At 40.4% G+C, this 21229-nt stretch overlaps 1 protein-coding gene across 1 annotated transcript in view; it reads left to right on the forward strand.

The window, feature by feature from the left end:
* The window catches only part of PLEKHM3 (pleckstrin homology domain containing M3), an 81729-nt gene that overhangs the window by 53696 nt on the left and 6804 nt on the right, over positions 1 to 21229 (forward strand). Inside the window, exon 8 of the mRNA XM_084289276.1 lies at positions 7983 to 8140. Coding sequence (XP_084145402.1) covers positions 7983 to 8140 — 158 coding nt within the window. The remainder of the gene's footprint in view (positions 1 to 7982; positions 8141 to 21229) is intronic.

Here is a 21229-nt window from a genome sequence, read left to right on the forward strand (position 1 = left end):
GTGACTCTGGTTTGCATGCACACAAATATTAAGAAATCATTCTTCCCTTAAGTCACCTGCAATTTAAATAAACAAGGCAAGCAATCTGAAATAGGTGACTGGAAGTCAGAGTGGAGCAAGGAAAAGCAGATCAGACCAGTATATTGCATAAAAGATGGGGCAGAGCTGAGATCTGATAACTGCCTCTCTGGGGCTTTTGCCTCATGGTCATCCTTCCTCCCATTTCCCTTTCCTCTGAACTGAAGATTAATTGTGCATTGAAATTGTAACAAGAATTCACAGAGTTAAGAATCTGTTGAACGGAAGGGAAAAAATCCTCAAGGAAATGAACAGTCCAGGAGCATTGTCTGTTCCCTAGATGTAAATGACTAGGAACTTCCCAGCCAGGGAATGTGTTTTCCCTTTCTCTGCTCTGCAGTTTGCATTATCCTTAGCTAAGCATATTTTAGCACTTGTCTCCAAGTCAATGTTTTCACGCCAGGAATTCTGACCCTGCTGAAATCTGTCACAGGGTGGAGATTCCATTTTACCCTTTGCATTTTAATGTCTGATCTCCACGTGTAAAATACCTGCCTGTTCTGCAATTAGCAGATAGATTAGGCAACCTTTGTAGCCTTCCTGCACCCTGTTCTGCTTGTGCTTTTCCACATGTGCAACAGAGATCACTTGTGAGAGAAGTGAATTCAACAGAAAATGCTTTCTGAAACGTATTGCGCAATGTAAGGATAGGAGATAGAGCGTGAAACAAAGTTTACTGCAGCAAAAGAGATCTTTTTCTTAGGAAAAGCTTTCTAGATGTTGCGAGCACTGGAGAGTTGGGGAGTCGCTGTGACAAGAAGTTTTTAAGCAAGTCTGTTGGTTGGGCTGTAGGCTGAGGGATAAACTGGAGGTTTCTTGAGGTGTTTTATCCAGCCTAATTTTCTTAAATCATTAATAGTTCTTTCAAAATAATACTTCTCATCTGTCCTGGAGGTGAAGAAAGATTGCTGGGTGTTTGGTCTTCCTCCACAGAACTCCCATCAGTAGAACTTGGAGGGTGGTGGGCAAAGTGATGAAGTTAAGCCAGCCTGTTCAGAAGGAGTTTTTTTTTTTTCCTTTTCATTCAGTGCAGGAAGTACATTCTCAGTGATACTCCAAAGTCCAGGCATAGCTGAAGCTTACCTCTGAGCTTGTTAGTGATTGGCTTGGCTGGATTCAAACCAGCTGTTTCCAGTGTTAGAAAGAAAACTACCAGGAGGAGGCAGAAGCCATGAATTCAGAAGGTGGTGGAGAGCTGTGTACTGTTGTTGACTGCTCCTTCAGATAGCTTCCTTCTTCCCAGCATGTTTATGACACTAATCCCAGTAATTAAAAGGACTTTCTAACCCCTCCATGTATACGATTGGGAGTGGTGAATGAACTTCATGTCTACTACCCCTTCTGTTTTCTCAGTGCCTCTTGGCCTTTTCATGTCTCTCCTGCATTGCGTAAGTGCCTCCTAGCAAATTTTGTCTGTATCTCAGACAGAGGCAAGTGTGTCTGGCCTTGAGAAATAACCATAAATTTTATTCTGTCAGGAAAAGAGGCTGGGACAATCCAGTTGAGATTTGAACCTATAGTTCAAGGTGTTCTAGGGATTTCATATCACTTAACCCATCCCCTCCAGGCATCACTTGTGTCTGACATGTAAATCAGACTGGAGGAAGAAGTGGAACGGATTGCTGGAGCTCCAGAGGAGGGTTATGAGGCAAACCTGTGTCTTTAAAGAGAGGGCCTTCCAATAAATCTTATCTGCAGAGAAATACACCAGCCTCTACATAAGTAGTTAATGTTACTGCTTCAGTGTAGGCTTATAAAACAGCTTTATCACCTCTATGACGATAATGATTAACGAGCTGATTTACAAGGGTGGGGTCACAAAGCCATATGGCAAATTTAGCTTGTCTCACAGTGGCAGCGAGATCTGAGTGTTACAGTGTTTTCACCACTTTACTTGGAATATTTAACCCTGGTGGAAGCACTCTGTAAGCAGCACAGTAGCAGCAGATACTCCTCTAGAAGAATAATAACCAGGGCTTCCTACTATGCTTCTTGTACCTGAGAAAACTACAGGTCCAGTTCTAAGAGTTCAGGAGAGTTGGGGGGCATTTCTACTTCCCTTTTCAGTGTTTTCTCCCTGACCACTTAGCCACAGTGAAGTGACTGTTCCTTGACAGGCTGTGACACATTGGCTGATCCTTGTGTCCAAGCTCACAGAATATTACAGAATCTTATAGATGTGTGGTTTCCCTTCTTTCTCAAACACTGTGGAAATCCTTTGTTAAAATATCCTGTACTTGTTGATTCTCCATTAACTTAGATATTAACAAAAGTTTTTGTTTTGTTTTGTTTTGTTTTTGTTTTTGTTTTTTGTTTTTGTTTGTTTTTAACAATGTACAATTTTAATTTCGTTATCATATGTTGGAAACTACTTAGACTAAAAAATTTAAACAGTTACTTTAATACTGGAACTCTTGGTGTGGTCTAACAAACCCTAACACTTTTCAGAATTTGGACTTCTTGGGCCTTTGCAGTGTTACATACCAAGCACAACAGAGTATCTGAAAGCTCAGCAAGCTATATCCCCTCTATCACCTGTCTTGACAATCTTTATGTAGGTGATTGAAGATTCCTATGATCTCTGTGCTATGTAAGCATTTACTGCATTTTTTTAAAAGTAGTTGGTAGATAAATGCACAGACAGGGTAGGAGGTTTGATGACCCTTGCAGAAATGCACAATATACAGACTCCTGCAGGGATGGAGGTCTTCCTCCTTACCTGTTACTTCTTAGCTAGCATAGCTGGAAGGTGCCCTGCCCTCAAAGCAAACACACACTTCCCTGAGAAATGTCTGAAAACTGTACTGTTTTTTTCTCTCCTGTCCGGAAAGTTTATCACGTGTCTGATAGATTTCAGTGACGATTTATGCGGTGATGATGCAAGAGTTGGGTATTTCTGTGGTCCTAGACTAGTAAGTGGGCAGAAGGCTATGGAGGCATTACTTGAAGCGATAGTGGCTTAGAGATGACTTATTTTTCTTTATGTTCTTTTTCTTTCTTCTCTCCCCTCCCTGCCTCTAGTTCCCCTTAAAGCTTTCTTATATTACCTCTTTGGGAATAAAACAGCCTGAGTTTGGAGGGGACTTCCATCCTTATTTCATCTAATCCATGTTTGATTGCTTTCCTGTGACACCCAGTCAGAGGCTGCTATTACGTCTTCTCTAATTTGAATAACTGTCACTCATGGAGTAGAAGAAACTCTTACAAATAATTTTGCAATAGACCTTTTTGGATGTATTTTTTATCTTGTTCTGTTTTCCAAAGTTCAAAAACTAAGTTTAGTTTGCCATCTTTCTGAGTTAGAAGGACTCTAAACACAGAAGAGATCTGCCACCGTACCGTGGCCATCCACTTTTCCAGTTTGTTTTTTAACTATGAAAGCATTCATATATTGCAACATTGTGCTTTCTACATAGCTCTGCTGTGGGATTAGTTTGTGCAACCCTCCTTCATGCTGGTAAGTGTGTTCTCATATGAGGGAAGACACAGTGACTTGACTTCTCTCTGCTGTGTGTAATGAGCTTTTCTTTTGGCTCCCCTCTACTGTACTGCAGGGCAGCAGGAGAGTTAAGGACAAAGCTAGGGTTTGGGGAGCAGGGGCCTTCAGAGATAGATTTCTACTGGTGCTGTGCTCCACCTGGAGAGCTTGGATGAGAGATGTGTTCAGGACAGAGCTGTAGCTCAGCATGTACTGGGGGTGAGGCAACTGCCTCTGCTGTTGTGCAGGGCAGGCTCATGTGCGCAGAAATGTGTTGTGAAGGTGGGGGACAGGGATCCCGGTGAGAGTCACCTGGGCAACACTTGCTACTCCTGAAAGTTGTCCCATTTATTCCTGGAAGATTGTCCCATTTAGGGTGAGAGTAAGTGGCAGTTGGTGTAAAAAGCAGTGCTCATTTGCTGGTTTAAATTGTAAGTGCTTTGAGGGCAGGGCCCGTCTTTTATGTACACGTGGGTGTGTATTTTCATACAATTCGTATCACGTGAGACAGTCGGGAGCTGCAATGTGCAAAGCCATGGTGATAGCTTAGAGGTTTTTTCCAGATCCACAGAGGTGGACAGTAACTCTGATCTGAATACTGGCACTCTTCAGAGAGACAACCTGCTTTGGACCTCCAAACAGAAGTAGTCTGCACCCATTGTCACCAAGCAGCAGACCAAGAAATATGACAGTTGCAGCAGTGGTAAGCTAACTGTATGAGCATGGCCCCGTGTCCAGAATCCTTCTGGGATGGGTTCCTTGGCCAGTTTAGGGAGGGAAAGCTGCATTGTACCCTTCATTGGTTGATTGACCAGGATGCCATCATCCTCTTTCAACCTTAATTTTGGACAATTAAACAGTTGCTTGCACTATAAAGAATTAGGATTAGAAAATATACCGTGTTCTTCATGTGTGCTGCAGCATCTGTAGGTGGAAGAGAATCTGAACTCAGATTATCAGAATTACAGAATTTTAATTTGGTTTAAGCTTGATGCTCTTTTTTTTTTTTTTCTTTTATAGATGGGAATTTACTTTTAAGCCTTCACAGGTTCATCTTGAGGCTGCACTATGATACAAGGATAAGTCAGTGGTGAAATTTTTAGTTTCCATTCTTTTAGTGTACTCTAAGAGACTTACCCACTGCTGAACCTGCCAGCTAGGCCTGCCAGTGACTCATGTTGCATTAAGAGTTTTCAGGTCTCAGCTTCCACCTGAGAACTGAGTTGAGTTACAGGTAGCCACCTGTGTTTTCACCCCAGTGACTCAATTTATCTGAATGTGCACGAGAGCTGGACAACTGAATGTTACCTATCTCCTGCAGGTCCACAGGTCTGATTTGAGATTTGTTTGGCATGTGGCATTTAAAACATTGCTTGTTTCCTTGGATTTAGAAGGGTTTTCTCTGTGCTCTGCTTATGGAACAAGTAGGTTGAAATTTCAGCTTCTTCTGTAAACTGAAATGTTCAGGTTAAAGCTTAGGAGTGACCCAACACTGAGAACAGATATGCACTGTAAGGAGGCTATGGAATCTGTCACTGAAAGATGTTGATAACAGATTTAACTGTAAAATATAACATAGACGTTGATGGATGTGCCAAGACAGCCTTCTGAGGGTTTTTTCCTTTTGATTTTCCTGATACCTAGCTAGTTGTAAGACATTTTTATTCTTTAATCACTTGTGTTTCCTTGAAACTCAAGACCTGATTCTAGCATCAACTGAGAGAACATCATGGAACTCTGTCATTGTGATTCTGGGATGTCTTAACTGACTGACATCCGGCTGTCATGAGTGTTTAGTCACAGGGTAAGCTTTGACACTGTAGGTTATGTCCCAAGCTCCCATTCCCAGAGCCATAAAATAATCACCGTGGAAGTGTTACCACGAAATTCCTTTTGTGTGCAGCAAGCAGAAGTATCCCCTTTTGCTTGCTGGGGTAAATGGCGATGAGGATTTTACTCTTATTAGGTAGAAACACGAATGAGAGACAGCTGCAAGGAAAGTTGTTTCCTGTGCACAGCCTTGAGGTCTCTGATGAAGTAAAATGACATAAAATTTGCAGATGCTAAAAATAGTGATAACATCAGTTTGATGTTGCATTTCGTCTTCCTCCTATAATACAGTAAAATGGCCTGTAATTCACATTGCAAAATTGGCATGCATAGTTCTTTGAAGATACAATCTTCATTGTATGTCTGCAGTGGCCAGAGTTGCAAGTCAACCCACTACAGTGCTATGGTGAGCCATACAAATAAATAAATAGGGATGAATAACACCATCTCCTTGGGGGCTATCAATCTGTCTTGGTTAGTTTGCGAGCTCTTCAGCACAGGAAATCTTTTGTGCCTTGTACAGACTTGAATTCACCCCTGGTACTTAAGATGGTAATAGATTATGTTAATTTTGTGCATCACATTGTATAAAATGTGTTTTTAATTCAGAGACTTAACTCTTAAGTCCTTGCTGACAGTGACAATAGTACAGATTTACAGAATTTGTTTGCATCTGTGTCTTCAGCCTGGCATTTTAATGGAGCTTTTGCAGCCTGTCAGAGGTGGTTGCTATAGCATGAAAGTGCTATGGAAAATATGTATGTATCATGATTTACTTGTTATCATTGTATGCATATTTCATCCATTACTGCTAAATGTGTTGTAGCAGTGTCATGAGCTGGGTGACTACACTGTTTCTTTCCTCCTGTCTCCTGAATACCATCAACTTTTGTATCTTTCCCCTACTCCCAGATTGTTTGGTTTTCAGACCCTCTGTAGCCCTGAAGTCTGCAAGCAAAAAAAATTCTTCCTTTTCAATGAAAAACAAAACCCCGCCAAGGGGAGCTAAACTAGTGTCTGGCCATCTGGCAGAAGGTTAGAAATATCACTACCTTGAACTGTGGCTTCATTTGCAGCAGCCTCTTTGCACTGTTTATATTCTGCTTGAAGGGGATCTTCCTATACCAGGATGTAATAGGAACGTCATTTTTCCTCTAACATGAGCAGATGTCCTATCTGCAGTACTGGCAATAACACTGCCGCTTCCTGTTGTTGCAGATGCTGTTAGCAGGCTAGAGCTGAAAGCAGAGGAGGCCCATTTCAGCCCATGCCATTCAGTGCCATCAAGATCAATGCTACCTATGCATTTACTACCTATCCTTTTTTCTCTTCTTTAACAGTGGGTATCTCAGCTAGTGGACAGGACGTTGCCCTAGAACACAAGTTTATTTCCTTTCTTCTTTACACAGGGAAGGACTGAAACCTTGGTCGTTCTTTGCCTTGACCTTTGCTTTCTCCAGATTGGTTTACACTAAAGCCATTTACAAGTGGGATATGGAGGGAAGGGGTGCCTGAACTGAATCTGGCACACATTTAAGTGTAAATCTCCCCACTCTTAGGTTTCAGGGCACAGCCCTGTATAAGTCTTCAAACAGCAATTACTACATTCTTTTTCCTTTTTTATGGGAGGTCACTATCAAATCTCATGACACATTTCTATCACTAATCTGGCAGGCTGCCATTCAGACCACAGGAAGTCCAGGAGAGAATATACACTTGGGGCCTTATTCCATCTTCATTATTCCATACCCCAGCAGAATTCCTTAAAGTCTCTGAAAGTTCAATCTGAATGGAAAGTATTTTGCCTGAATAGCACCCCTTATTGAGACATTGTCACTGAATCACAAATTTAGATGAGTGTTGTGGCTGGCAGTTTAATCTATACTACATGGCAGTTTTTTCACACCAACACAGGCAGTGCTAATCACTTCTAATGGTCTATCAGGGTTGTCTGGCAGTGAGAGACTTCTTGATTTGAGAGCTGGACACTGAAGGAAAAAAAACAGTTCCTATTCAAGAGTTTTTCTGAGAATTTATTCACTTTGGCAATGAGGGAAATAATGTATTTTAATGGTTTTTAATGGGAAATGCATTATTACTAAAGCAGGTAAGGCAGGATTCTGTTCATGAAAAATATGCAAAAAAATAAAACATCCTCTGCTTTGTAGGAAAAAGAACAAAGACAAAACTGATTTGTGCATAAAAATTTGCAAGAAATGAAAACTGTAAGTGCAAGGCAGTATCCGTGGTTGTTAGTTTAAATGATAATACAGATGCCCTGAACTCTTTTCCTGTTTGCTCTTCTGTGCCTCAATATATGAATGTATTGTTTTACTTTAAATGAACGCCAATCTTGTGTGTCACTAGGGATTTATAGAAATTGTAACTTTTTTTTTTCTCCACATTTTGATCGTTATCAGTTCAATGGCCACTATTATCACTTGTGATTTCATGGAGCTATAACTGTTGGGAGGTTAAATTCCTGTTATTTTAACCAGCTGTGCATAGCTGCATATCAGTATTTATATTTTTTCAGTCTTGCAGGGAGTAGTGGTAATTTTTTATGGGTTCATTCCATGTCATTTTCTCATTTCAGGTTATTGAAGGAAAGTTGGCTCCTTTCTTGGGGAAGGTGATCAAGTTTGCCACTTCTCATGTGTATAGCTGCAGTCTTTGTAGTCAAAAGGGTTTCATCTGTGAGATTTGCAACAATGGAGAAATCCTTTATCCCTTTGAGGACATTTCTACAAGCAGGTACTGTAATAAAATTAACATTTGATTCATTTAATGTCTTGCTGGATTCCCAGCCTCATGACCTCTTATTATTTAAATAACTGCAGACTGGATTTGACTAATACATATTCCTGGGCAGCTACACAAGATTCCTGGCCCAGGGTGGCCACCATGAGCAGGCTTGGAAGTAAACCAGAGGAGCTACTTCCCAGAGTAGTTGTAAGTCTCAAAACAGCTGCTTAAAGTGGGAAAAGTACCTAGGAGAATCTCATTATGTGATTTATTCAAAGTTTTTCTGAGTTTGCAAAGTGTCCTAAAACGCCAGACAGATTTTCTGGAGTGATCACAGTCATCTTTTCAGTCTCTGATGTCACTTGACCCTTGATGTACTGGGACTGTACATTGCAAAGCAATAACCATCTATTCTGATTTTTTTTCCCTATGGAATGCTATGGGTAATTCTCCATTTTCTCTGTGCATACTCCTCTGCATATGTATGCAAGTTTGGTGGTTTTTTTTTCTTCTTTTAATAACTGATATTCTCACATGGCTATGTAATAAATATATGACCAGCCCTGAGTTAAACCCAAGAACACTTATTTCTTATTATATGGAGTTCTGGGTGCCAAATCAGGGATAGGAGTTGCATGGAAAACCTAAAAGCAAAATGCAGAAAACCAGAATAGACTTGGCAACACAGCAGTGTTAATACACTTTCACATAAATGTCTTGAATTTTAAATAAAGGGGATTTTTTTTTTTAAACTCAACAGACAGACAGTGTATCTGACAGCACAGCATTCCTCCATAGATAAATACTTTTTGGCTGTTTCAAGTATAGTCATTTTAATTTGTTCACCAAAAAAATCCACTGAAAGGAAAACAATTGAAGAGCCACCTTTAGAAACAACCAGCAACAGCCTGTTAAAAGAGCTTCGTTAAGAATCCGATTCCCCTGTGTGTACAAAGATGTTAAATTACAAGTAACCAAGAACTCCACTTTGGGGTTTTTCAGCCTAACTGGGCTTTCAGTGACTGTTTTGCACATTCTTTCTCCAGATTCTTATTCTAGAAAGTGCATTGACAAAGCAGAGGACATAAGCTAAACAAGGTGTGCAGCTGAGGTCTATAAACAGTTTTCAAGAAAGAATGTATGTAGGGTGTGTGGTGAGGTGGGCTGAGTTAAAAAGATGACACGAAGCCTAAGATGGCTATTGAGATTGTATAAAAGGCAATTGAAGATCTTCCCAAAACACTGATGAGCAAATGTAAGAGCATTTGGGAAGACAAATTTACCTGAAGGTCTGTGTGTTTGATTTGCCTGGGGGAATTGTGTTCACAAGAACATTGTTGGATGTATATTGTTCCCTTACCCTTCAGCTGAGATCAGACATACCTTGCAATTACAGAGTTTAAAAACTTCTGGAATCAAATAGTATTTGTCAGTAGTTCAGTGAAAGCCAAAAGAAGGTGCTCTAGCTCCTGTTTTTGTGTGAGTTAGAAGCCAGAAAGGACTTTTGTTCATGTTTCACAAACGTGAAGTTGTGGTTGATGTCATGCCAAAGATAGTGGTCTTTGTTAGCAATTTTAATGAAAACACAATCAGCATGAATAGTTCTCCAATATTTCTCTTTCTTATTTTGTCAGAGGTCATTATGCTTGCTCCTTTTGTACTCCTTATCACTAATTGTAGCTTTTGTCACCAGCATTTTCCATTTCCCTTTCTTGATAGTTTTCTCATCTCATTACTACTCGTGTGGGCACATGCACCTGTGAAGCTAACCAGATTATTCCAGTTCCATATTTTTACTCTTTTCCATTTTCATGCTGGAGACTAGTCGTGCCAATAGGGGAACTTGTGTGTTTTACTGAGCAACTCCCATCAGCTGCAGAACTCTGAGGGAAAAGGCCAGGTAGAGGTTTTTGACATTTGTTGCTATCAAATACAGATCAGAGGGATTCTGCACTAGGTATTCTGACCACTACAATGACAGGTAAAAGGTGAGGAGGCTGCTTAGACATAGGCACGTGTACAGAGTAACCTGTAGCAGATGGAACGGCCAACGACAAAAGGTTTATATGAAGTCTTGCAATTATACCTGAAATTTCTGATGACATGTGTCCAGCTTTGCTATTAGTTAAGTATCGTACCAAGCTCTGGATAAACAGTTAGCTCCAAGTTGTGATTTAGTTGTACTGTTCTGAGTCCCAAGCGTGCAGTGAGAATTGACTACAACTCCATTTCTCCATCTTGGTTTTCTGAAACTGATGTCTACAACATAGGACTCCCATTTTATACTTGGGGCTGCCTAGACATTGAAGTACCCTGACTGTAGCTGCTGAGTTAAGAAAGAAGAGCAGCTGAGCTCTGAAAACTGCTTCCTGTCTTTCCTTGTTCTCACATTCTCTTTCACTTTTGAGCATGCTATTAATTCTACCAGCAAACTGGGCTCTTAGGTTGAGAATATTTGAAAGTGGGTGCATGGCAGCTTTTGCAAATGTCACCTCTCTGTTGAATGTTTGAAAAGTGAAGTCTGTTTGGGCTGTGTGAGTGTGTCTGTGTTGAGCTGGCACTTGTTTTTCTGGCTACCTCCCTGACCTTTCTTGCTCTTTGGAGAGAAGAGTGACATCTGTCAGAGAGGCCGTTACAATTCCAGGGTGGTTCTCAGCTGGCTGTTACCTTTCCATCCTTGCGGTCTCTTAGGTCAGCTTTGAGAGGTCGTTTCTCTCTGAAATCTTCCCAGCAGCTTCCAGAGCAGTCTTCAGTAGGAATTTATGAAGGATGGGTGGTCTTCAGATATATCTATGTGAGAGAAAACGGGGCCCCTCTTGAAGGCTGGAGTTTCTCTTTGGTCAGGTTATTTGCTTAAGAGTCATTTTCGTCAGTCCTTGAGCAAACAGAGTGAATACCTGGGTTATGTGCTCCTCAGGGTTTGAATACACATATATTACATACCCTTCTCTCACTAATCAGCGTGACACATTCCTTTGTTGGCAAACGGTTCCAAAACAAACACAATCAGTTCACTTAATTAGCGGGTCTGTGGGCTGTGCTTGGCAGACTCTTTACATCCTGCTCAACAATACAGCGCAACAGTTTGCTGCCTTGAATGTAAGGGTGGGCTCACAAAGTCATAAGCTTTCTAATGATATTTCCTTTCTGTGGCTTTTCTTGGGAGGTGGTTATTCTGCACAGAGCTTAATGAAAGCCATGATTCAGTAGTTAAACATTTTTTTTTAATTGGCTCATCCTTTTGGATGCCTCTTCCAATTTGATTTCTCTGTCCCCCATTTTCCTTCCTTATATCTTTCTTTCACGTATTTATATGAGTTCATCTAAATTTCACAAATTCTGCATCTTTTCGAAGGTCTTTAAATCATGAAGACTCTTTTTAAAGCCTACTGAGTTAATTACACATTTCAGGGAGCAAATTGCCTGCTAATGTAAACTCTCACAGCTCTGCTTTTACTGGAGCTCTGGCAACTTAAACAACCTGCACATCAACCTCCTGTTCAATTTCTTGAACTAAATTTGCCTCAGGCTTAAATTTACCAAATAAACATATAAAATTATCCTATTATATTGCTAATTTTATTTTTACAAGTGCTGTGAAATGAGCTTAAATATCTCTGGTTATAAACTGGCTTGTTAGAGCTATCCTTGCCTGCTTATTAGCAGCCAGGCGCTGCCCCTTCAGTTGTTCTGCCATTGCTTGTTCTTCATTAACATGGTGAAAAGTTTGCTTTTTTCTCCCAAAATAAAAAATAATAGCAGAAGTGAAAAAAGAGAAAGAAATTCTGTGTAGTGATACAGTCATCCATGATATATGATCCCATTTGTTTTACGATTTAGAACAATTTCTAACAAGTTTTACATCTTAAGGAATACTGGGAAAAATACCATTGGAGAGAGAATGGAATTATTCATTAAAACAATTTTGTTTAATTAGATAAGTAATTATAGTTAATGTTAAGATTATTGCATGCTACCCAGTTAATAATGTCTTGATCTTGCCCAAGTGTTGGTATCTGAGTACCTACTCTCACAGATAATTTGTTGTGTTTCTCTGGTAAAGTTTACGTGCTTGGTTAAGACCTGGAGAGTTGATCCCTTGCCTTTTATGTTGTTACTGTAGTTGTGTGTGAACCAAGGAGAGTAGTTCTTTTGTGTTTGTATTCATTTATCAAGGCTAAACTCTTTTCACTTTGTGAAGTTAATTTGTTCTGCAGATCAGTTAAGACATGTAGACCTTTAAAGATACAAACCAGAAGACCCACGTTTAAAATAGACATGCCACAGAACAGGCTTGACTATATCAAGCAGCTTGGATGCCTCTATAATCTTTGGCCACCATCCTGATAAGACCTATGAATGCACTTAACTTTACACATAGCAAGAAGTTTTACTAAGGGCTCTGAGGCTGTGCTTAGCTTTATGCACATGCCAAAGTCTTTGCAAAATTACAGCTCTCTGTATTATAGATGGTGTGTCGCTGGACAAAAACAGCTCAGAGCATTTGGGAGAATGTTAAAGATAGATACTAGGTGGAGAGACTGAAATACATAGCATAGAGCATTTCCAGAAAATACCTTGGCAGAAGTGAAAGGCATCACTCAAAGTACATCATTTTCCCTATCACTTTGATTGGTTTGTTTTGTGTTAGACAGCCCTTCCCCACATCCAGCTGCCCCGAGCTGTGCAAGTATTTCAGAACTTAATTTTTGAAAGAGCCAAGTTTATCGGATTTTGATAGTTTAAAAAGCTCATTTGAAGCACCCTGGAGGGATCTGCTCAGCACTTTCTTTAAAGAAATGTAGACACCTAAGTAGAAGCTAACTTCTCTTGATGATCTAATTTCACCTGAATCTGTCAAAACTGGTCAAAATTTTCTGGACCAAATCTGATTTTTGTCTGCGCAGGTCATTGCAGTAATTTCATCTAGAACACATAAAAAGAACGAGAATATACTAGCTTTTCATCAGTCATTGTATTTTGGAACTGCATTACCTTTAGAGATCATTTTTACCTGCCTCATATCAGATTGGTGTTGATTAGAAGGTTCTATATAAAGGCACATACTTATTTCAAGCTGGAAGGTCTCTTCAGTGCTGCCTCATTCACTTTCCCCTTGGCTGAACATGGCAGCCATCTCACTTCCAGTTTCTATTTTATGGCTTCCCTCCTGTGCCTTCTTCCTCACTCTAAATATCCCACTTGTTTGTCAAGACCTTTTAGTTTCCCACTACTACTTTCTCATGCAAAATCCCTTTTTAAGATGGACCTTCACCATCTCACAAGTACAGTTCCTCATAGACTAGATATCAGCTTTGTAAATGTCCCTGAAAGCCAACACAACTCTTAAGTGGTCAGAAATTCTAAGATTATCTTAAGAATCTTGTTATTTATGCACTTTAGTTTTTAAACATTAAGTTCCTTTTTTTTTTTTTTTTTTCCTTCAAGGGTCCAGGCAGGCACATCTTCAGCATTACACCAGACCTATGAAATCTAAGTGCATTTGCCTTCCTCTTATTAGCAGCAAAAGTTCTAACTTAATCACAGGATTCCAAGACTCGAGACTTAAAGAAAAATGCAAAATAGAAGAGTCATACAATAAAATTACGATCTTTGAGGGCAATATGTTATTACTGTTAATAGTATTGCCTGACTCTGCTTTTAGGCTTTCAACCACCACTTTGTGAATACAATGCATTAATAATAGAAGAAGTAGAGAGGTTCCAGATCATGGCATGGCATCTGGCAGAGGCAGAGGGTATATAGGGCTGAGCAATGTAAACACTTAAATTGCTGTGGCATCTCAGCCCCTTTAGTGTTTTGCAAATAGTGCATGTGTAGGGCTTTTCTCCTTTCCAAGATGACTTGCCTCCACTGGCTAAAGTGTAATCACAGCTTCAGATTAAATGTCTGATTTTACTGTTCCTTTACAGATTTCTAGTGAATTGCTGTGTACAGGCCACATTGTTTGGTTTAGGATCTTTGAACTTAGACTACTCACGAAGTGTGGTGCTGAGGTGGACAGTCAGTCCTTAATTCTCCTGCTAGCCGCAAGTCTGGAAATATACATAGATAAGTAGTATAAATCCCTGCAGCCACAGCTGAGGACAAGCTGAGGACACACTTCCCTCCTTAATCGGGAGTGACAGAGCTCTGCAGAGAGGTGTCTGAGACCTGCAGGATCTCTTTGCTCCTGCTTGACCCCACTGCTGTGCTTCATTGCAGTAAGCCTGTGCATACAACTATCATGGGAGGATAGCAGGTGGTTAAATCAAACTGTTCTTGTTCAGACCTGGCCTGTAGCAAATTGTTCTGTGAGCACCCAATACGACGGCCTGCTTGGGATTTTCTCTTCTGCCTGTGATTTCCTTGGGTCTGGTAAAGAAGTTGGCACTGAGGCTCCCCACACTACCAGTGGAGCACTGGTGCTTTTCTGTCCCCTCCAGTGAGCTGTCTGCTTTTTTTAATTTATAGAGCTTTAATATTTCTGACTATCTTGAACATCAGTTGGATGTATTTGACATCCAAAGTGATGTCCTTGGTAGTGTGTGCTGGTCTGACAGCATGGGAATACCCAGGGTGAGCCCTGGGCAGCCGAGCCAGACAGAGACTCATTCATTCACTCTCCCCCCTGTTTGGGGCACTCCACCAGGGGCTGAGTCTGACCCATGCTGGGTATAAGGGAGCATCGACACTGGTCTTAGAGTTTTCATGCAGGGACACTGGGTAGCATGTCCTTCAGCCATCCCAGCATGGCATTACTAGAGCAGCAGCAGCACTTTTGGGCACAGACACTGTGTCAGGCTGTGGTCAGGGATGTTTGTGTAGCTGTTACATGCGTGGTGTCCTTGTTGAGCCCTGTCCATGCAGGCTGGTAATCACTGTACACCCCTTGCTAGCTGCTGCCTGTAACCAGCACTGGCTCCCACAACACATAAACTGAGCTGATGGTTGGCAGTTACAGTTGTTGATGCTCTTTCTGTGTGCTCCTGAACCAGCCCAGGACCCAGCCATTCCTTTATAAATGAGGAGCACCTTCAAGCTCTGTTAGCATGCCAAGAGTAACCCTCTGACAAGGAGGTATTTAGAAAAGACGACTATGATTATGCTTTGAATCACATTTCTACTTGTGCCAGCTCCCTGAGCACTGAATTAATTGTTTAGAGTGAATTTCCAGACATGTAGCGATTTCAGGGACTGGGTAGACTGTAAGTGTGTCATAAAAGGAATTATCCTAGCAAGCTCCTTGTAGGGACAAATCAATGCCATATCAGTGCCAACTTTCTTCCATTCATTTACTACATCAGTGTCCGGCCCTAGGCAGGCTCCTTGCATTGGTTCCTAGGCAACTGTAATAATATTGCTGCACGCATGTGTCAGGCATTGATTGCCTTTGAGGCTTTTTTTGTGTTGTAAGTGAACACAAGCCAGTCCGTTTTCTTTTTTCTTTGTGTTCTGCTAAAGTCTCTCATAGTTTTGAAGGGCACATCTGTGATACTCACAGCTGAGTAATTCAGAAATACTTGCAGACATGCACGTGTGCATAGCATGGGATGGTGATCATGCTGAAATCCCTAGGCAAGCCTTCCTTAAGCTGCTGTGGTTTGTTCCCTGAGCTGTTTTTTAGTAACCAAGTTACAGGTGGATTAGTATTTTCGGTGCTTAATGAATGTATAGCATTATCTAAAGAAAGTATAATGAACAACACTGTTTTCCTTTGTTTTTACTCTGCAGGAGGGAAGAAAAATAATAATCTGAAGAGTTTTAGGTAATGAAGGGCTAGGTCCTACATCAAATCCTTATTGACATTCCTTTTGAAGGGATTACTTACTTGAGCAAATGTGTGCAAGGCCTGGCACAGAGGAAGTGGTTCTGTATAAAAAAAAATAAAATTATAAAACTACAGAATAAATGATGGCAGGTGAATATGGCACTGCAGCGAGACAAGAGAGAGCTCTTTACCCTTCTCATCTCTTGTCATTGCTTCTGGCTGACCTTGGGCAAGTCAGTTCACCTCGTTTCCCATTTGTGAAGCAGGAATTGTGGTATATCTGTCATCCACTGTTTGTTCATTCCAGGAACAAGCAGCATAGCCATGGTCCACTTCAATTCCCAGCTTGGTGTTTGGAAGCCAGACAGGTGCAGCCCATGTGTGTGGTACTGAAGCTGTTCTAATAAACCTTGCTGGTCCCAGCAGCTTCATCCCAGCACAGTCACTCTGGGCAGCCTGCCAACCTGTTTACCAGAATTTAGAGTTTACCAAGCATTGACATGCATATTTTTCAAATGCCCACACTTGGTGAGAGATAGTTATGTTGGCATTTCTTCAGCAGATAATGAATGGTTTTGTGCTTTTATTGTAGAAAGACTTTTCTTTAGTAACTTGTAATAAAAGTAATAAGAGCATTCTAATGCCTGTCTAGTGTGTCAGGCTGTGGAGAGCTTTGGCCTTTCTCTCACACGCTTTTCAATGCAATAGAAATTATTTAGAGTATTGAATAATTCTCTATATTTCTATTACTCCAGTTTTCAATCATGTAAAACATCCTTAAAACATGAAACACCCTCTTTAATCTCAAGAGAAATTGAATTGGTCAAGAAAGAAAAAATAGAGAAAACACCAAAATAGAGGATGCTATTTCAGATGCCGAGAAGGCTGAAAGTCAGCAGGAAAACAACATGTGGTGTTCTTCTTCAAATAAGGTTTGAAAAATAGCAAGGTGCTGTTAATATGCTGTATCATAGCATCATTCATTACAGAAGGAAACCTGAAAAGCCTGAATGGCTATGGACTCATGAGCTTATTAACAATGATATATAGAAATCTCACAAAAGATGCAGAGACTTCTTGACCTCTAGCCAAAGAAGAAGTTGGGATTCAGAAGTAGTACCTGAACCGTAAATTACCTATGACAATGAGAATTAAGGAAAAAATGACTAAGTGTAGTAATTTACATGAGCCTTTTGTAGACTACAAAATGTAATTTTTTCTCCCATGGAAAGAAAAACATTTGGGAATACTGAGGCATGAAAACAGCAGTAAAGAAAACTCTGAAACTCACATGTGGAGGACGGTTTTAGAGAACAGTTCTTGGTAGTGGCCTCTGTAAGGCATTTTGATGGAGCCTATCAAGGAAGACAAAACAACTGGCTAGCAGTTACAGGCAGAAAGACTGGCATTCTCCCCCATCCTTCAGCAGGAAAGCAGTCAGCTATATAGGTACACACAGTTGCTTAGATACCCTGTTTGGCAGCCTGAAAAAAACTTTTTTCTTTTTTTTTTTTTAATATATATTTTGTTCTCTACCTTCTTGAAAAGTAGCAAAGGTAGTTCTTGTCTTTTTTTCTGTTTGTCGGTACAAAAAAACATGCTGTTTTGTTTGTCAGAAGCTCTGCAAAAAGATCTGAAGGAAGCCTTATAAATAGCTCTGTGAGATCAGTTTTCAAAAGGGAGTATCAATTTAGAAGTGCACATGGAACACCCTTTTTCCTAACACAGGTGTTGCTGTTGCCTTCACAAAACACAGCTGCTGCTAATGCAGCTCCTGGATGCCCGTTTTTGCCAGGGAGATATACTGGGTGAGGAAGACAGCTCTATTGTCTTGGCTGTATTGTGGTATGGACTGAGTTACATATATGCAGCTGTCTTTGACAGATCAATCAGAGCCTTGTAATTTCCAATGTTGATAAGTTGGGTTTTACTTTTAAAACCCAGTTCAAGGTCAGGTCAGTTCTGTTCACTGCTGTGTTGCTCTCCCCATCGTTGTACCTATGGCTTCTTGATAGCATTTTAGCAGAAAGGCAATTTAAGCAATTAAGTTGTTGCACTTGTTATTTGAATTTAACATATGTAATAGCACCAACAGCATCAAAGAGGGGCTTCCTTGGAGCTTCAAATACAGTGAGGAAAAGACAGTCTAATCACAGAGACAGAGCTCAAGAATGCCTTTAAGAGTAAGCTCTGCAGCTACAAAGGTGGTGATGCAGAACTGAGTATGGGATCAACACCTGAAGCACAGCACAGCACTAACGTGCACTTTAGTGCCTGGTAATCCTTATGGAGTGCAGGTTCCTGCACCAAGAGGGACATTCTGGCAATGTTTAACCAACTGACCTTGCAAGTTTGCATTTTACATCAAATCATTTGGGTGAGAGACCTCATTGCAGCTTTTCTAGGTTGCGTTGTCCTTCGGTCTCTGTTTCATATCATATGGAGAAAGATCTTTGTCCTGTTAAATACACAAATGCATTATTTGAAGAGCCATGTCTGTCTGTCCAAGTTCTTAATGACAAGGAAACGACTTCAGAACACATGAAGAAGCAGGAACAGTAGGCTGGTGTTCTTAGCACTAACAGCCCTTCCATTTTTGATGCTACAATGAAGATAAAATTATACATCAGGATTAAATAAGAAGCAATCTGTTTGCAATATTCTAAAATGGAATGTAATTTTAGTGGGTTTTTCTTTGTTTGTTATCACTGGAAGATTTCTCCCAATGAGATTAGGAATGGTCAACCAGTTGACATTTTCAGGATCAGTTAAGACTGTATCAATATAATGAAAAGCAAAGGCATAGCTGGCTTGAGCTAGTATAGCTCCATCGCTGTTAAAAGGAGTAACTTACCATTTACAAAAATACAGAGCAGGATCAGCATTAGCCCACACGTGGCTGAGTTCCTTTTAGCAGTGTGGAGATAGAAGCATGCAGTGAAGGCTGACCCCGACATCCTCTCTGCCTGTCCCTGTGGAGAGCAAGAGGCAGCTTTGCACTCCAACTCAGAGCAGTGGTCTTTAGGCTGCTGTTTTGTCATCATCTGCACACCGTGGCTGGGACTGGGAGTACATCCTCCTTCACAGGACAGAACAGATCCTTCAGAGGTGCAGTCAGTAGCTGAGGCACCAGAATGGACCCAAGATGGTCTGGATGGCTGCAAGTTTTGCCAGGGCTGTTCCCGTACTGAGGCAGTGCTGCAGGCTGTGAGATCCAGGGCTTGCTGTTTGCACTGCCATGGTTAGAGCCTCACAGCGTGGGATCCCGGTCAGAGCTTCAGCTGTTGTACCACCACTAATAAATAACAGTGCAGACATTTTTTGTCTCTCTTGGCTTTGAGCAATATGAGAAAAAAATATTTTTTTTCCAATGAGCTTATTTCTGATACATGAATTCATATTAATTTAAACACAATAAATCTTTACTTTCTCTGTTGATAGCCTTTCACTGGGAGGAACAGGTGTGCTGGCTCCTCTCTCATCCTGTTGGCATCTATTTTAGCAGCAATTTTTGATAAGTTTTGTCACCTCATTGAGTACTGTGGAGAAATATTGAGTGAGCATAGGGAGTGGCAGTGCGAGAGCACAAAATTACACTCCTCATCAATCATTACCCTCTAGCAACTTCCAGGGCACTGCAAATTGCTGACTAACAAGAGAGAATTAGTTTGATAAAATCACCATTAGTGTCAGGTCAGAATGATGTAAAGTTTTAAAGACACGGCTGTCTTCTCTGTCTCTCCTTCATCCATTAGTGCGTCTGTTCATAGAGATCCCAGTCCAGCAAAGCACGTAAGCACATGTTTAATTTTAGGCAGATCAGTAATCCCAAGGAAATCACTGGGATACTAGTCCTAAGTATGTATTTATGTGCTTCACTGGATCAAGGCCAGAATACCAATTCTTTTTTTGAGCACACAAATGATAAATATCTCTGTGAGTCAGTTTCTTGATTCAAAAACAGTTTCAGACTCACTAGCTGGACGATAAAAAAAAAAAAAAAGAATCTGTCAAGTTCTGGTGCTACAGAACATAGCAGTTGGCCGACAGAGCATTTTGCTTAACTTAGCTTCTTTAACCCTACTTATTTTATTTGTTGAGTTCTGTCAAATTCAGCCAGCTAGAAATCTGCCCCTGAACTTCTGCATAGCCTTCTCAAAGCTCTGCAGTTATTAAAATTCAGATCATCTTTGGTCGTTCAGAACCAGGCATAAAAACTAAAGCCAGCTCAAGAACTGCTTTTTAAAAGTTATAGGTAAGATGCAGATGCAGCTAACATAGTTAATGAAACACATTGTGTTATGGACTTCTCTCAGTGTTGCCAGACTGCATGCCAAATACACAATTTGTTTTAAAGGTGACTTTTATTTGCCTTATGGCTTCTCAGGGTTTAGGGCTTGTTGCTTCATGATTTCAATTTTTCTTCACAATCTTGAAGACTGTAACCTTATTTCTAACAAAAAAAAAAAAAAAGGAAAGAGAAAGAAAAAGAAAGAAAGAAAGACACCCAAACAAACAAGGATAACAATGGGCTCTAGGATTCTCATATGGTCATGGGACTACAATAACTGCAAATAAGGAAAGTGTGAGGCATTGTAAGACTTTCCACAAAATCACCAACTGACCAGCATTCTTCATATATACTTAAAAACTGCTCTGAAGTTTGTTTTTTTTTTTGTTGCTTTCATTATTTGATTACACAGCTGTAATATAAGACTTCATATTCCTGACACTGTCAACCTTTTTTTTTTTTTTCCTTTTAGTTACAGAACTGCAGTAAGATAGTGACTTACTGTCATGCTATGCAGTCATTTATATTGAAAGGCTGAGAATGTCCGAATGTTCAGCTCTAGCCCACTCCATCATAACCAGGTGTTTCACTGCTCCACAGCCATCTAGAATTGGATGCTTGATCTACTATGACATTACATCCATCACCATCTAGCCTGGTCTTTCACGGGCCACAGACAGAATGTCTGTCTCCCATTCTGTGTTTCATTTTTACTTTGTGGAATTACTTATTTTCCTGCTTTTGAAATGAGCTTTCCTGCTTTACTCTTTTCAGAACAGCTGACCGCAACACTGCAACTTCATTGCCCAAACTGTCATATCTTGACTGTTCCAAATGCTGAAATATATCTTAATGGAAATGAATGCCATTATTCTTCATTTACAGATCAAAGGAGCAAACTTGTCTTTCATAAAACAAAAATTATATCTGTTCTGTGATAGACCTGAAAGCTAATTAATAAGAAGACATAACTATTAATCCTTGTAACAATGTCTGTCTTTGAGGCAGAAGCGCTGTGATAGATTCTCAGCAAGTG

This window comes from Netta rufina, assembly GCF_964035555.1.
Source record: "Netta rufina genome assembly, chromosome: 6".
In the NCBI taxonomy this organism is placed as follows: Eukaryota; Metazoa; Chordata; class Aves; order Anseriformes; family Anatidae; genus Netta; species Netta rufina.